The following is an 18,005-nucleotide window of genomic DNA, read 5'->3' on the forward strand; positions in this document are numbered from 1 at the left end:
ATCTTGGAAAAACTCGTATCTCTGCTCGCAATGGAAAAAATAGTTCCTGCTGAGGAAGTTCTTTGAAAAGTAACAAATATTAATATTGGTGATCTCCATCATTCGATTCATATCATTCGAAGGATTAGTACTTAGATTACATGGACGTAATCGAGTGGTCGACATAACTGATTCAAGAAATACATATATACACTACCCTTCCCTTAATATCTGGACACTGGCACATATCTACAAACAAATAATAATGCATGCTGAAACCTTTATCCTTTATGACAATCTCAAATCTCCATGGAACACCCTCCACCAGTTTTTTTTTTTTTTTTTTGTAAATGTCCTCCGATATTTTCCGCTATTCGGCCTTCAAAGCGGCGACCAGTTAAGCTCTGTTTTTGGATTCTCTCCTCACATGGACCCAATGATCCCATTCATCCCTGAGTTTATGAATTCATGTCAGGTCTCTGGGCAAGCCAGTCCAACTATTCACGTTCGTGTCCTCAAACCAGTCCATCGCAGCGCAAGCGGTGGACTGATTCATGTCTAGGCCTTAGCATGTCTAGATAGGCCTTAGCATTCATGTGTTGTCCAAAACAACCAATGATCCCAGGCTAAACCGGGGACCATTCGCTCTTTATCCAGCCCTAGATTATCGTCTGGCTCCGCCAAATATCATTGTCGGGACGATACAGTTTAGCAGGCAGCTTGATCCGAGCATCAGCCACACCCAGTCGCGATAATCAGATTGGCAGAGTGTACCCTGACCCGTCTCTCCAAAGCATAGTTTTCCATTGGTGTAAGGTGCAAACAGAAGGGTGGGCCTTAACACCAAGCTAGACAGAGTGTGGCATTAGTCGGTGTTATTACTGGATTGTGGACGGCTGCACGACCGTGGTAATCCATATCAAGTAGCGTCAGCGCACTGTGCTATGGTTGTTGTTGTAAGGTTTTAAGTGCATCAGCGACTTAGGCCATAGTGCATCGTATACACAGGGTTTCAAAAATGATGATCAATAATTTAAAGGTGAAAAGTACAAAATAAAATAAGCAAAGTGAACATCAGGTCGCAAATGAACCGTTTTCGAGATAATGCACATTTTCTGTTAAGATCCTCCACTGACTACGGGAGCACTAGTTTAGCAAAAAGCTATGAATCCTTTGCTAAGGGTGGTTTTATTAAGCATAAGATAATACATTTTTAATTTTTGGTTTCAAACCACAGGATTTTACAGATACACATGTTATAGAATGTTTTCTCTAACATCCTTTCCTCAACACCAGGTGTTATGCTTCTGGGCCTACCTGTGAACATCGGGCCATACTCCATGTGGGGAACGCCATGTTCTCTAAGGCGTTAGAGGGGAACAGGTATCCTGTGTGTTATCAGACACTCAGCCTAAAACACTGATGGATCCAATATCTCTCTATTACAGAAGATTTAGGAGAAGTGCGGTTGGCCTGCCTCCCTAAAATCCACTCATGCACACCTTCTCGATGGTAAGCCCTGTTACGTCACTTAGGTGGCAACGAACGTGTAGAGTGGTTCTCTTCAAGACGCCTGGTCAGCGTGAAGAGGAAAAGACCAAACCCTCCAGCAATGAGAGCACAACAATACAAATGGCCCTCAGTCCCCAGCAGCTTTCACTCTCCCTCTTACGGCAGCGAGAGGATCAGAGTGGAAACAGAGGGTGCTAAGAATCTCTGGGTACGACCAGGCTGCCATGCACGGAAATTGAACTTGGCCTGTTATAACGTACGATCACTCATCGGTGAAGACAGGATATTAGAGCTGGAAAAGGAATTAGAAAATGTGAATTGGAATATCATCGGTTTGGCTGAAACAAGAAGAAGAAATGAATCACTTATAAGTTTATCAAGTGGAAATCTGCTGTACACCAATGGAAACAGTGAAAGGAGTGAAGGTGGAGTTGGGTTTCTGGTCCATAAAGATTTTAAAAACAACATTTTGGAATTCAAAAGTACATCACCAAGGGTGTCAAGACTAATACTCAAGATTTCTAAGAGGTACAAGCTAAAGATTATAATGATTTATGCACCAACATCGAGCCATGATGATGAAGAGGTTGAAGAAATGTACACTGAAATTGAGAGTCTTCTAGATGAGCAGAAAACCCACTACACTATTATTATGGGGGACTTCAATGCTAAGGTTGGAAAAAGGCAAAACAGCGCAGAAAGAGGAACTATAGGAAATTTTGGAATTGGTGAAAGAAATAAAAGAGGTGAAAGACTTGTGGAATTTGCAGAATCTCAAGGAATGTCAGTAATGAACACTTTTTTCAAGAAAAGGGTGAACAGAAAGTGGACATGGAAGAGTCCAAATGGATTAACAACTAATGAAATCGACTTCATCCTCACTAACAGAAGAGGCACCTCCGTAGCCAGGTGGGAAGGAGCAGCAGTGCGTAGCACACGCTTCTTGATTAGACCGGGGTTCGAGCCCGTCACCACCAAATACGGAGGATGCGGAAAGGTCAGGGAATGACCACCGCATATCCCGGAGCAATATGGCCTTAGTTGCTAATGCTCCTAAAAACCAAATAACAATAACAATAACTAACAGAAGATATATTGTGAATGATGTTACCGTCCTGAATAAGGTAAATGTTGGAAGTGATCACAGAATAGTAAGATGTACACTTGATATAGATGTAGGAAAGGAAAGGAAAAAACTGACTCGAGTAAATAATACAAAGGTCTTTGAAATAACAGAGGAGGAGAAAAAGCAGTATGTACTGGAACTGAAGAACAAGTTTGAGCTTCTGCAGACTGCTCAGGACCAAGATATCGACAAGGAATATTACAACTTTCTGAAAGTGATAAAGCCCAAGAAACCTATAGGGAAACAGAAATCCAAAGAAGAAAAAATTAGTCAAGAAACACTTGTCATGATGAACCAAAGACGACAAATGAAGAGCAAGAAAAACACTGACAGGGAGAAAATTGAATATACTGAGTTATGCAAAGCCATTAGAAAGAGACTCAGAGAGGACATAAGAAGATTTAACACAAGAAAAGTAGAACAAGCATTAAGGGAAAACAAAGGATTTAAATCAGCAGCCATAAGCAGTAATACAGAAAGACAAATGATACTGAAACTGAAGAACAGCGATGGTGTACTTATAAACAGCAGAGAAGGCATAATTCAAATAGCAGAAGACTACTATAGAGAATTATACAAGCAGCGAGGGAATGATACCAGCAGTGGGGAAGATGGATTGCAATACGACATACCCGATATTCTTCCTGATGAGGTAGAACATGCATTGAAGAAAATGAAGAATCGGAAAGCCCTGGGGGAAGATGAAGTTACTGTAGAGTTGTTAAAATTGGGAGAAAGAGATATAACACAAAAACTGGCAAGGCTCTTCACAAAGTGCATTAGAAAAGGTGTGATGCCTAAGCAGTGGAATAATGCAATCATAGTTTTGCTGCATAAGAAAGGAGATAAATCAGAAATCGGAAATTATAGACCAATTAGCTTGTTATCCCATATCTACAAGTTGTTCACAAGGGTCATTACTAACAGATTAGAAAGAATACTTGATGAGAATCAACCGAAAGAGCAAGCTGGCTTTAGGACAGGATTCTCAACTATGGATCACCTTCACGTAATATCACAGCTAATGGAGAAAGAAAATGAATATAAAACACCATTATGCCTGGCATTTGTGGATTGTGAAAAGGCATTTGACTCCATACAGCATAAGGCAATGTTTCGGGCACTGGAAAGACAAGGCATTGATACCCCATATATTATGATTTTGAAGAAAATATATGAGAGTGCTACATCCTTTATTAGACTAGACAAAGACAGTAGGAAATTTAAAATCGAGAAAGGAGTTCGACAAGGAGACACAATATCTCCGAAGCTGTTTACTGCTGCTCTTGAGGAAGCTTTCAGAAGATTAGACTGGTCGCAGAAAGGAGTCAATGTGAACGGAGAGTACCTAAACCATTTACGATTTGCAGATGACATTGTGGTCATAAGCCACGATCCCAAAGAATTAGAGGAAAATCTTAATCAGTTATGCACAGTTAGTAAGGATTTTGGACTAAAGATGAATATGGCTAAAACAAAAATAATGATGAACAAGTATGCCACGGAAAGGGAAATAATGATTGAAGGAGCAGTAATTGAAAAGGTGGAGTCATATACTTATCTGGGACAAGTTATTACCTGTAATAATGATAAATGGCTGGAAGTCAAGAGAAGAATAAATTTTGGATGGATAGCATTCAGGAAATATAGTCACATACTGAAGAGCAATATCCCAGTTTGTCTGAAACGTAAAATAATTAATCAATGTATACTCCCCACCATGACTTATGGAAGTGAAACTTGGGCACTCACCAAAAGAATGGAAGAGAAGCTGAGAACTACACAGCGAAGAATGGAACGAATTATATTGGGAATCAGACTGTTAGATAAGAAGAGAAACACATGGATTAGGCAGCAAACTCAAGTAAAGGACTAAAATGGTCTTGGGCAGGACACATAGCTCGAAGACATGATGACAGATGGACTAAGAAAATAACAGAATGGTACCCAAGAGGAGCTAGAAGAAAACCTGGAAGACAAAGGCGGAGATGGATAGATGAAATTCATGAGTTTTTGAGTAGTAAATGGATGGCCAGTGCTCAAAACAGAAGGAACTGGAAAGTTGCTGGAGAGGCCTTCATCCTGCAGTGGATTGAAAATGGCTGATGATGATGATGATGATGAATGTGCGTGTGCCTGTTGGGCTGCCTTAGGCGGGGAAATGCTTCTTGGTACAAACGTACAGCCTCGAGTGCACTGCCGTTGGCTTTACTTTATATGAAGTGCATGTCCACATACTGTTCGCTGCTGTAACCTCTTTCCATGTTGACTATCCTTTGAGAAGTACTAGCATGCCTGCTACGTCTCAGAGCATTGAGAGAGAGGGGAAAGGGAGAGAACGAGCATAACCTAACCTAAACAAATAAGTCAGTGGTGGATCCCAACTCTGTACAGTTCGCCTTTTCAGTGGTGAATCCCAACTAGAAATGTGCAATATCTCGAAAACGATTCACTTAAGGACCCATGTTTATTAGGCTTTTTTTGGCATACTGTAGTCTGTACAGTTCACCTTTAAATTATTGGCCATCACTTTTGAAACACCCTGTATAGTCAGAAAAATACATGTGGCTGTTCTGTTTGCTGGTCGAAAAACCCATTTCAGGGCGAAAAACCGTGCTACCCTCATCTGAGACAGACGAACTAAGCCACCCCAGGAAAAATTCCTCGCGTCATTGACGATACGAGGTTCAAACACAATCTTTTCCACCCAGTGTGGGGAGGACGGCGATTCTACTAACAGTGCTCGTGAGAGAGTGAACTGTACTGATATGTCTTCCAATCATCTCACTGAGGGCCTCTGTGTGTGCTGCAACAATTTCGATCTGTGTTTGGAGCTGACGATTCTTTGTAGGACTCTCCTATCGCGTTCCATCAGCTTCAGAGGTTTTCCTTTTAGTTTCGTGACGGTTTCATCCACTTCCATGTGGATCTCAGTGCTATTAAAATGTCAAGTACAGATCGATTGCTTATGTGGCACCCTATTCCGCGCTGGAAGTCTGTTATCTGAGTCGATCGCAGCACCTTGGTTTACAGCTGAATTATTGTCTCCTCGAAGGTCTACGAGCAAAGTTATAGTTGTCTGACACGTGGCGCTTGGATAGGAACGTAACCACCGATCAACGGAGGGGTGCCCGAATGTCAACTCTGGCCTACAACATTTGCTTTGTTAAATCCTTAGGAATATGCAAGTTTTCTTTTTCGGTCGCCTTCCCAAATGTGTAAAGTATCTGACTTCTTCACTGTCTCCATCCTTATCCATCAATCGACTTCAATTGACGATTTTGATGAAATTTTATATTTGAATCTTTTGAAAAGATTTTTTGCATTATCCCAAATTTTAAAATCGGACCAACAGAAATTTCAGTATGCTTCAGATGTTAAAGAACAAATTATATTAATACCAAATTTTCAGAATATACCAATTTAGTCTTTTTTTAGAATTTTTATAATCGATGAAAAATACATGTGGCTGTTCCCCTACTAGTTCCCCGGCCCTTAAAAATCTATATCAGTTTCAGATGTGGAGCATTTCAGCACCACAAAGTCGGATCAACATCAAACTTTCAGAATATGTTTCGTTGGTCCCTTGGATGCTTTTAGGATCAATTTAGATTCCATCGTCGTCCCAGTTCCCTCATCACCGCTCCAGAGAAACACTGCGATAAATCTGGACCTCAGGCCATATTTAGATATTCTTCAGGGCTTATTTACCAAATTTCATGTGCACATGTTAAGCATATCCGTTGCAGCTGCGCCTCCCTCCTGAAAAAGAACTACTACATGAATCCTAAATCACGACTACCCATCGCGTAAACATGGGAAAGTTATTCACATCGAAGTTCCCCGCTTCGTCTGTGGAACTAACTCGATTGTACACTATCCTCGGTTTAGTCAAAAAAAAGAAAAAATATATATTTTGTAAATTGGAAAGAAATTTATTTTCTTTACAAAAAGAAAGCCTTTATCCAATATGCACCACAGTCTAGTTTTTGGACAGCCGATTTCATTTGAATCTTTGAATCTGGTTCCATTTGAATCTTCTATCCAATATCAGGTCACGAACTGTCGGTGATCGATTACTATCGGGCAAGCGAACTAGCCTTGAATAAAGGAACGAGGGGAAGCCACTTGGTATTCCCCATGTAGAGGAAACAAAGCTTAAGCGAATTCGATTATGGGGAGCGGATCGTTCTGGAACTGCAATCTCTAATACATCGCATTCGATCCATTGACTGCAAGGACTGAAGGACAATATTCAAGAACAGATGGAGGTTTTCGTTTGATTTCTTCCAGAGCACGTCGAGGCTGAAAAATCAATGCTTTCGGGATATTGATCTCCCCAAACGATTGAGTCGAAGTGAATCGCACGTGGGCGAACGCTGCATGGCATATCACGGAAAGGAAGAAAAGCGAGCAAACAAAAAAAAAATCTATTACAATGACATCCTGCCGGAAGGCTCTCTCTTTCTTTCGATTTGTGCAATTTCCCGTAGTTAACCCTGCCACGTGACAAAAAGATAGAGGACTCGGTGGGGTAATTTGTTCATTGAAAGTTCAGCAAACGAAATACACAAACATGGGTACGCCGTTCGCAAAAATGTCTTGGGGGAAACCAAAAACATTACAAATAAACACCACAGCTTGTTATCAAGTTATCTGTGAACAATTTGTAGATGGTCTAAGTTAAGAATGATGGCATACAACAAATGTGAATGTCATCAATTATCATTATCTGCAATATCAACGCCCTCCTGGGTAGCACATTTAGTAGGATCGCCGTCCTCCCCACACATGAGTTCGACGGGACTCGAACTCAGCTGTTTTCCGGGTGGAAAAGACCTCAGTTCGAGTACCGTCGATGACATGAGGAATTTTTATGGATCTTTTTCACAACGTGGCTGAGCTAGTCAGTCTCAGGTGAGGCTAGCATGGTTTTGTCTCCTGGAAACTCGGGTTTTTCGTACAGCAAACAGAAAATCGAAACCAGAACATACCAAATTTACAGATGCAGTTTCCTCGATATCCAGTATTCAAATCGGAGGTATACACGGAGCAATATGGCCTTAGTCGTTCCTAAAACCCTACTTCAACAACAAGAACAGCCATACCAATGTAATTTGCAAAAATTGGATATAATAATAGTAATTTTAGTTAATTTTCTTCTAAACAACTACTCACTCTGTACAACTCTGAAATCCGCTTTACATTGGAACATCGTTCTCATATTTGGGGTGGTGCCCCCCCCCCAAACCTCACCTCTCCCAGGCTTCTATACTCCATTCAAAACGAGCAGAGAGGTTAAGTTTAATGACCCAGCTCTTACGAAGTCTCTTCACTTTCCGTCTTGTCTAACAGACATTGAGTTGCTATTGCATGTCTTAAGAGAGGTAGGAGAGGGTCTGTGTGCCCTGTGGGTGAGAAGTCTATATATAAATAAATATGACATCCGTTTGTGTTTAATCCTGGAATGGTATTTCTTAATTGGTATGAAAAGTTCAGTAGCTTTTATGATTACTTGCAAGAAAAAGAAGGGTCTGAAGAGAGAGTGAAACTTATTTTTCAGGCTGCGGACATTCTGCATAAACCGAAGAAGTTTTCTTTCATGTGACCCTTTCGTTGCTATGCTTGTATATCCTGTGTATGTAAGGTGTAAGGTGTATTTAGTGTCAGACGGCACCAGGGGTTTCCCCCATCTCTGCGTAGTTTTCATTGTGGGTGTACCAGTTCACTGGAAATGCCAGAGATTTAAAAGTGTATGGATATTGTATATGTGTAGTGCCGTGTACCGTTGTTCATCTGCTCGTTTAGCCGCTGGACCCCTGCTGAGGCCCCACCTTTGCCCCGTGGAGGCAGACCAGGAACCCAGTAGGCTTAAGTTACTCTGGCAGGTCCTGCCACCTAATTTCCTAAGATTTCAGTGGCTAGGACCTAAAAAAAAAAAAAAAAAAATTTTATTGTATTTTTATTGCATGCATATATGCGTGCATACAAGCACATATATACACACACATGCACATATGTACATCATACATGTGCCAACGTCAATCGTGGGGTTGTCGTCGCTTGAGTTGGGCCAGAACGTTGGTGAAGATATTTTGATTGTATTTAAATTTAGGTGTGTGGGGCTTCGCTAGAGTGAAGATAGAGAGGGGGGGGAGGCTGAAGACTGGGGGAGAAAGACAAAAGTATGGAGCCAATAGGGAAGGCAGTCCAAAGTTTCAGTGTGGCATGCCCATGCCCCATCAGAGTAGAAATGAGGGGGGGGGCGACGAGAGAATCGTCTCCCCGGGGGAATAGGGTTTAAAGGTGAAGGGGGCTAGGATGCCCTCTTGAGGGTGCTGTGAGGCTTTGGGAGCTAGGCTGCAGTTTGTTGTTTGTTGTCTCTATTCTTGTCCTCTTGATTCAGATTGGGACACTCATGAGGCAATCCCTGTCCTTTTTTTTTTTTTTTTTCTTTCCGTTGATTCTCTTTTTTCTTCTTCTTTTTCCTCTTCTTTTCTTTATTCCTTTCTTTTCCATTCATTTTCTTTTCTTCCACAGTTTTCTTTTCCAGGAGTTGTCTCTGTCTTATGCGATTTATGTTACTGTACTATCAGTCTCGGTGAATGGCAATTAACACCCTTCTCCTTGTGAAGAGGTCAATGGCAATTAACACCCTTCTCCTTGTGAAGAGGTCCTGTGCATACTGGGGAGAGAGCGCGGTACTCCTCTTCCGTGTCAATGAAATGATGTTCAAGTCCTTTGGGGAGGTAATGGATTTTCGTGGTGAGGGTGCATCTGAGGTCTTCGTATTGTGGGCAGTCGTAAAGCAGGTGGTCCCAGCTCTCGACCTCCCCCGCACGTGCAATTTGGGTCATCGACGAGGCAGAAGCTGAACAGTTTCTGGTTGAAGGGTCCGTGTCCTGTGAGTAACGAGGTCAGGTGCAAGCCCGGGAAGAACCAGCCCGGTTGCCTTGGGTATATTTTGTTCAGTTCTGGAAAAAATTTACGCGTGATCTCGCCCTTTGTCGTCTCTGTCCATCTTTGTTGCCACTCCTGAAGGAGGTAGGTCTGTAGCGGTGCTCTTTCCGTTTTTTTGACTGCTTGCTGGGTTGATTGTGAAGTCCTGATGATTTGCGGCCACTCCCTTTGAGTGCAGGTAGAGCAGTCCAGCTTTCCACAGCTTCTAAATCCAGGGGTAGCGCTCCAGCAAGCACCTGCAGTGCAGGTGTGCTTACCGTGCGGCAAGCTCGTGCAGTTGTCAATAGGATGGTCCTATGTGTCATATTCCAGGATTTTCTTGTTGGTTACCAGTGATGTTTTGGTGTACCATACTGCCGCTGCGTAGATTATTGCTGGGATGAAGGTTGACTTATAATATAGCATTAGGGTTCGTTTTTTTTCAGTCCCCAATCCTTCCTCGTAATCCTAGCCACTAGGGCTGAGTATCTTCTTATTTTCATTCTTATGTGTTTCAGGTGAGGTATGAAGGATAGGTTATTATCTAAGGTAACTCCTAAGTACTTCATTTGCTTGGTGAGTTTGATGGTTAGGCCATTTATTTTTTATTTGGGGGCGGACGCTGTACCTGAAGAGTTCCTTTCCGCAAGATGGATATGGTTTCCTGTGTATGTAGTGGGCCTACTCCTCTTCTGATGTAGCTTTAACGAGGATGTCTGCAGGTAGCACTCCATATCCAAGACTATATGTTTCGCATTCGCTGAGTAGGAAATAAAGAAAGAGTGGGATGGTTACCTAGTTTTGATAGCTTTTACATCTATATTTATCCCTTGTTCTTGAGCAAAGAGGGTATTGATACTTTCGGCTTGGTTGTAGGTCCCAATCTTGAAACGAAAATAAATTCTTTTTCCAGGTCGAGATATTATAGATCTCGTCGAGTCTTCTCGACTGGGAAGCAGAGGCAGGTTCACATGAGCCATACATTTTTGGCTCATGCATTGGAATTCAGTTCACCTGCGAATCTGTTAAACCGCCTTGGGCAGAATTAGCTATCTGAAGATTACTTCTGGAAATGTGGGCATGCGAGTCCATTAAATCTAGTTCATGCAGAGAAACACCTGCGCATAATTCCTATTTCGACTGGAGGACCTCTGATCTCCTTAGTACTGAAATTGTGGTGAGGGCACTAGGCTTCTCCTGATTGCTCCAGCATGGTTGATAGACGTTATGTTCACTGGGGAATCCTGCTCTTAAACAGGGTACAGGGCTCAACAACATCCAAGGATTGGTTGCACACGGGGGAAGGAATGAAGAAGAGATGCACCCAGTGGGTTCATGTCCACTGGCTCTATGTTCTGCAGATTTGCACTGCATGCAAATGGAAAAATTTGCATATTTTTTGAAAGGGCTACCTCATGTTCGCAGTGTCTAATTTGGGCTGAAGAACGTGGAAAAGTTCACTGACATCTGAAGTAGCGAGGATACAGCATTCGCTAACAAATAATTTCATATCTCTTGGGTTGTCCATTCAACATGTATATTTGGTCCCAATTTCTATATTCTGGTTCTGAGCTTTTTATTTTCAGCTTTGAGGCGTGTCAGAGTATTATTGGGGAACAAATCCATTATTGGGGAACAAATCACCCTGAAGATATTCTTGAATCCCTCTGGATAACCGTAACTTATGTCAATTAAAACTCTAAGTGACGATAGTCACTTAGAGTTTTAATTGACATAAGTTACGGTTGTTGTAGGGTTTCAGGAGCATTGGAAACTTAAACCATATTGTAGCACAGTTGTTACGATAGCCGTCCACCCCACACCGGGTGGAAAAGACCTGGGTTCGAGTCCAGTCCATGATGGGAGGAATTTTTATGGGTCTTTTTCACGACGTGGCTGAGTTAGTCATTCTCGGACGAAAGTAGCATAGTTTTTTTCTGCTGGAAACTCTGGTTTTTCGTGCAGAAATGCAGAAAATCTACCTCAATTTGCAGAATACACGTAGCAATATGGCTTAGTCGCCGATGCTCCTAAAATCCTACTACAATGACAATAACGCCTCTATGCCTTAACTGCATTAGCAACTAATAAACACACATACAAACTCTGCTTCCGTTACATATAGATGAACCAAATCTCACGCTGGTTTCATTATTTTGCAGGTGGAGGCAAAGCAGATATAGACAGTGGTGCCACCTACCTGTTGCCACCTATTCGGGGAACTCCATCAGAACATCCGAAGGTGGGACTCCACGATATCATAGGTCTGGAAGAAGGTGAGTTTTCTTCTCACTCGGAACTCTCGTGCTTCTAGGGGTCGCCCCAAAGGGTAGGAGGTTAAAAATGCTGTAGAAAATGTTCTCATTTTTTTCTCTCTATTTTCACACATTTAATAATTAATGGTAAGAAACAAACCTATCACATCAAGTCATTATTCCAGTTATATAATATTATTTATCGGTATGTTATTAAACTACAGAAATGCCCTATCGCGACCCACAGACTTAGAATCACTGCTTTAAAAGTATGGTAAAAGTCCTCCACTTTAAATGTAGCCCAAAAAACTTCGTACCAAGATCAAACGTCGTATTTGGAGAAAGGTCGTTTGAATCTTTAAGTTGTGGTGTTGCTTCCAAGCTTTTAGTATGCAATAAAACACATTTCGACAGATGTTTTTAAATTGAATTCGATTAACGCTTTTTCGCTTAACCGAGTTACTTTTCTGAGCACATCTACGTAAAGCGGCGTTCAGAAACTCTGTTATATTTGTGCAGTCTTCAGTAAGGAAATTAATCAGGTGGAACATCCATCTGCCAGGAAACCCCCATTTTTCTCTGTTTCATGCTCAAAGTTCCTAGAAACTTCCTTCCCCTCTCAACACGAACACCAAACCGGCGGTGTTTCATTTTGTTTTTCCCTGTCGACTGGACCTGGAGCATCATGGCTTAAGTTGCCCGTGTGGCATAAAAAACCCAACCAACCCTCTCACACTGGGAGTGTATCCAAACTGCATTTTTTATCCGAAGTCTAAAGGTCTACCAAGAAATGTTGGACAAATCTATCAGCAACTTGCTCCTCCCAATCTAAGTAAATTAAAAGGAAAAAATGCATCGGTTCAGTCGAACTGATCGGACTCAGCTCGAAGAGAGGCTAACAATAGAATGCCTAGAATGCCTAGAAGAGTCAATCGATAATACGAAGAAAGGAGTGGCTGTTGCATTTGTCACATGATTCATTCATAAGTTTCCATTCTCTCTCTCTCTCTCTCTCTCTCTCTCTCTCTCTCTCTCTCTCTCTCTCTCTCTCTCCATCAATCAAAGGCCTAAAGTGGGTGGTTTCATTAATCATTCCGGCAATTAACACAAGCATTTCGATATAGAGACCTTTCTTTTATAGCATCCAGCTTAATATTTCTAAACCATGGCCACATCACATCCGCAACATAACAGAGGAATCAACAACCGAACGATTAAAAGTCCATTCCACTTAACTTCCACACAAATGAAATGCAACCAGGAGAGAGCCGTTATATTACATGTTATTTTTGAATGCCTTCAACCGCGAAGTTTTGTGGTGTGCGAGCTTAATTGCAAGGATGTTTGACTGCCTGGTTCACGGCGCTCTGATTAACCTTCACGGCGATCTCCGCTATCCTGGATGTCCGTTTGCCGATCATTGCTGGCTGGCAAGTAGCCAACAGGCGGTCACTGAACTTCTCCAATTGCGAGGGTGGGAAAAACCTCATGAAGAAATTTCGCCTGAAACACGTCGGAAGCCATCGATTTGGAACCTTGCAGAAGACAAGGGTGCTGACCCGGCTCGTGGAAATAAAATAACCGAAACGCCGGGAATTGCTGCGAACACCAATTAGGGGGAGGGGCACCGTTGCATCGATCACACTTCAATAATAGCTTCTCAGCGATGATACGATAGCTTTTCAAACTCGCAATGGTCCTGCAAGTTGGGAAAACTTTCCCTCCCCTCCACCCTTTGGGTTAAATCTTGGCAGTGCGATCTACTCCCGCTAGGAGAACGATACACGATTTGGAATGATAATATCGAAACACAGTCTCGCAATTCAAATAAGTTTAGTTCCTTTACCGAAGATTCGATACAGAAGAGCATACATAGCAATAAGCATTTCAGTCCTGCAGAAAGTGAAGACATCCCAAATGGGATTCTTTCTGATCCATTTCGGGATCTTCAAATTCGGGATAAATGTGCAACAGATAACTACTAAGGTACCAACTAGCACGCTCTTTTTGAAATGCTCTCAGCTGTCCCAATAATTACTGGCTTCCTTGCCTACTTTGAGAAGCTTTGCTTCACAATATTGAATCACGTGATATCAGCCAACTCTCCTGCGAAAAAGGAAAGACCACAAAATACTGTTCGAATATTTCAAGAACATGCTTTCGAAATTACCTTGGTGATAGGGGGGGGGGGGTTGGGTGGTAGTTATTCCTTCCTGAATCGCCTTCGGTGCTATTCTGATTATCAGCACTGAAGGAGCCCTGCTGAGAAAAAAGGAGCTATTGATTCTCAGCGTAGTCGATAGCTCCTTGTAACATGTCCGAGTGTCTCGGGCACGCAGGCGCTGTTCTCACAGCTGACAGCGCAATAAACAGACCGCGCGCTCCTTGCAGGAGACACAAGAAAGTTGAAATGCAGTCGATTATGACACAGAGGTACACGGTACCTCCGGCGACTCCCGGCGTCTTTGGACGTTCAGGTGAGTGAGCTTGGAAATAGGGTTGGTAAACCTCATAAGGGTACATGGAGGTTTTGAGCTCCTCTTAACTTTGTTAAGAGGAACCCAAACTATATCGTAGATATATCTTATAAAGTATATCAGAATGATATCATTTCCTTAAAATCTTGATGAGATAGGGTCTCCGTGTTCTGTTACTGCATTGCATCCCTTTCTTCCTTTTGCAAGACCTTCAGGGGGTGAGATGAGTTAAAGTGGTTCCCTACCTATTGATCGTCAACGAAATAAACGTTCTTTTTTATACGCTAGCACGAGCACCAGGTCAGGTCAGAGAAGTCGACTTTAAATTAACTAAAATCGTTAATCGTGTTTAGTAGTCACGCGAACTTGAACCACGGTCCACTCAAAGAGCGCATGCTACAACACTTTCGCTCCTGACCACTCGGCTACGTGTTAGTGTGCGTGTCTGATTTAGGGAAGCTCTGTAGTAAATGCAATAAAGAATTATAAACAAGCGTATGAGGGGAGTTGAGGACTAGTTGGGGATTAATCACGCCAACAAAAATTCTACGATAATTTTGACAGACACCCAGTGTTCAAATTGTCCTGAGGAATACAAATGAACGAGCCAAGTTCATATAAAATTCATTAATCATCAATCATTAAGTGACTAATATTTTGGCTTATTTTCTCTACACTAGATGGCACTGGTGAGATAGATTGTTTCTAAGAAAGAATCGCAACCATGATAAAATACAAATAGATCGTAAAAATAGCTGGTTCCACTGGGATGAGAGATCAGTGTGCACTGTTTCAACTTAAGGGCCCTTAAAGGCCTTTAAGGGCTTTTTTTAAGGGTAGAGGAAACCACTGCCCAATACATAGCAAGGATTCGACCTCCTGATAGCAGAATTTTGGTATCTACGACCAAATATCAGAAATATACCTTTCATTGTCATTATTCTTTTTATTAATTGAATTATCTAATAATTAAATTAATTTTACTCGTTAAATTATTAAATATATAATAATAATAAATTAAAGTAATAGCATTAGCATTAGTAGAGGCATTTGATGCAAGAAAGCAAGCTTATGCAGCATCAGCCAAAAAAAAAAAACCCACTTCCACTTCACCCCTCTGTTCGTTCAAAATACCTGTCCAGCTGAGCCTTAAACTTATTTAGGCTATCAACCTCCACCACAAGGGATGGAAGTCTGTTCCACCAACCAACCAACCACCCGCTGGCTAAAGGCAAATTTCCGCACATCTATCCTACATCTGTCTGTCCTCAATTTCAATTTATGCCCTCTCAGGTTCATTTTCTGAGCTAGAGGAAGAATCCCATCAGCATTGAGCATGCTTAAACCATTCAAGGTTTTATACACCTCTATCAGATCACCTCGCTGGTGCCTAGTCTCCAGACACTATAATTTGCAAAACTTAAGCCTTTCTTCGTAAGAGCACCCCTTTGTTCCATTCACTAATCTTGTTGCCCTTCTCTGTACTCGTTCCAGCAGCTCTACATCCTTCTTGAAATGAGGCCTCCAGACCTGTATACAGTACTCTAGGTGTGGCCTGACCATCGCCTTATACAATGGAATAATCACCTCCTTATCCCTGCTGGAAAAATTCCTATATATCATTGACAATACTCCATGAGCTACTCTTGCAACCCGTCTGCACTGCTCAGAGAACTTCATATCTGCCTGCACAACCACCCCCAAGTCCCTTTCATTCTCTACCACTGTCAGTGTAGTACCACAGAGTTGATACGTTGCTCTGGGGTTGCTGTTTCCCATGTGTAGTACTTTACATTTGTCAATGTTAAACTTCATTTGCCACCTCTCAGCCTATCTGCTCAACCTTTCCAGATCCTGTTGCAGCAGCATAGTGTCAGTAGTGTCCTTGACAACCCTGCCAACCTTTGTATCACCTGCAAACTTGGACATTAAGCTTGATATACCATAATAAATATCATTTATAAATACAAAAAACAATAATGGACCCAACACTGAGCCCTGAGGGACTTCACTAATAACATTAGTCCACGATGAGCAGTGTCCATTGATTACCACTCTCTGTCTTCTCCCCCTCAACCACCCCTTTATCCATAGCAGCAATTTGCCTCCAATGTCACACTGCTCCAATTTGTGTAGCAGTCTTCCATGTGCAACAGTATCAAAAGCCTTTCTAAAATCCAAGTATATAATATCAAAGTTATTCCCTGCATCCAGTTCTTTTGTGACTGCATCATAGTATCCAATCAAGTTGGTCAGGCAAAGACTTCCCCTTAACAAACCCATGCTGTGTCTGAGCTATAACTGAAGTCTTGTCTAAATGATCCTGCAGTGCTTCTTTAACCAGTGCCTCCATTAATTTTCCTGGAACAGAAGTTAAGCTCACAGGTCTATGATTACTTGTGTCGGACTTTGATCCTCCTTTGTGAATTGGGGTCACATTTGCATATTTCCAGTCTATAGGTACCTCCCCTGAGTCCAAGGAAGCTCTCATAATTATGGCTAAGGGTTTGCTTACTTCCTTTGCTGCCTCCTTTAATATAACTGGATAGATCCCATCCACCCCGGGTGCCTTTCTTGTGTTTATCTTCAACAGTTTCTCCTCCACTTTACTCCCAGTTATTTCAAGATTCTGTAGCTTACTGCTAGAGTTGAATACACCTCTGGCATTCCCCTCGCTGAATAACTCCTCATGTGTGAATGTCGATGCAAAATATTCATTTAGTTTGTTAGCTACCTGAGCAGGATCATCAACAGTTGACCCATCAATATCAAGTGGACCAATCTGATTCATCCCCTTCCTTCTAGAGTTTACATAAGTAAAGAACTCTTTGTTGTTTTTCTTTGCATCCCTTGCCAAGGATTTCTCGTAATCTGCCTTCGCCTGCCTAACCTCCTTTGTAACTTGGTTGCATATCAACTTGTATCTATCATAGGCTTCTGTGTCATGTGTTAATTTGTAAGTATCCCATGCATTTTTCTTCTCTGCCATATGCCTCATTAGTTCATCTGACATCCATTTTGGCCTTAACCTTGAACAATATTTCTTAGTTGGTATGTAAAGCCCAGTAGCTTCCAAGATAAGTTCTTTGAATGCTTCCCATTTTGAATTTGCTGTTGGTAACATCATCAGTTAGTCCCACTGTATAGAATTTAAATACTGTCTCAGTCCATCGTAGTCGCCTTTACGGAAGCAATAACCCTTCCCTTTACCCCTAATGGTAGTTACCTCTTTGAGTAAATCCCACTTCAGCACACTGTGATCACTGCCACCTAGTGGTTCATTTATCTGGAGATTCTTAATGCATGAAGAATCACTGCTGATAATCAAATCAAGAGTATTACTCCCTCTAGTTGCCTCCCGAACATGCTGATGTAGAAAACAATCATCCAATAAATCCACAAAAGTCCTGCTAGTGTGTGAGTAACCAGCCCCCAAATTCCAGTCAATATCTGGGAAATTAAAATCTCCCATTATAAGACTCTCTGATTTACTGGCCCACTCTATTTCCCTGTACAGTTCCTTATTATACTCATCAGAGTCATTAGGCCTATAGCACACTCCTACTCTCAATTTTGATCTCCCAATGTTTATGTCACACCAAACTGACTCCACACTGCACTGTCCAGCGATGTCGACTGGCTTCACTTCCTTGGTTTTTATGTGTTTCTTAACTAATAGCATAACCCCTCCCCCCTTCCTATCCTGTCTATCCTTTC

At 41.9% G+C, this 18,005-nt stretch overlaps 1 protein-coding gene across 1 annotated transcript in view; it reads left to right on the plus strand.

Moving 5' to 3' along the window:
- LOC150083828 (stomatin-like) overlaps window positions 1-18,005 on the plus strand; it is a 206,827-nt gene that overhangs the window by 52,910 nt on the left and 135,912 nt on the right. Inside the window, exon 2 of the mRNA XM_090375796.1 lies at window positions 11,719-11,832. Coding sequence (XP_090231922.1) covers window positions 11,719-11,832 — 114 coding nt within the window. The remainder of the gene's footprint in view (window positions 1-11,718; window positions 11,833-18,005) is intronic.

The sequence above is a fragment of the Mastigoproctus giganteus genome, chromosome 6, assembly GCF_048544385.1.
Source record: "Mastigoproctus giganteus isolate SK-2022 chromosome 6, ASM4854438v1, whole genome shotgun sequence".
NCBI classification, from domain to species: Eukaryota; Metazoa; Arthropoda; class Arachnida; order Uropygi; family Thelyphonidae; genus Mastigoproctus; species Mastigoproctus giganteus.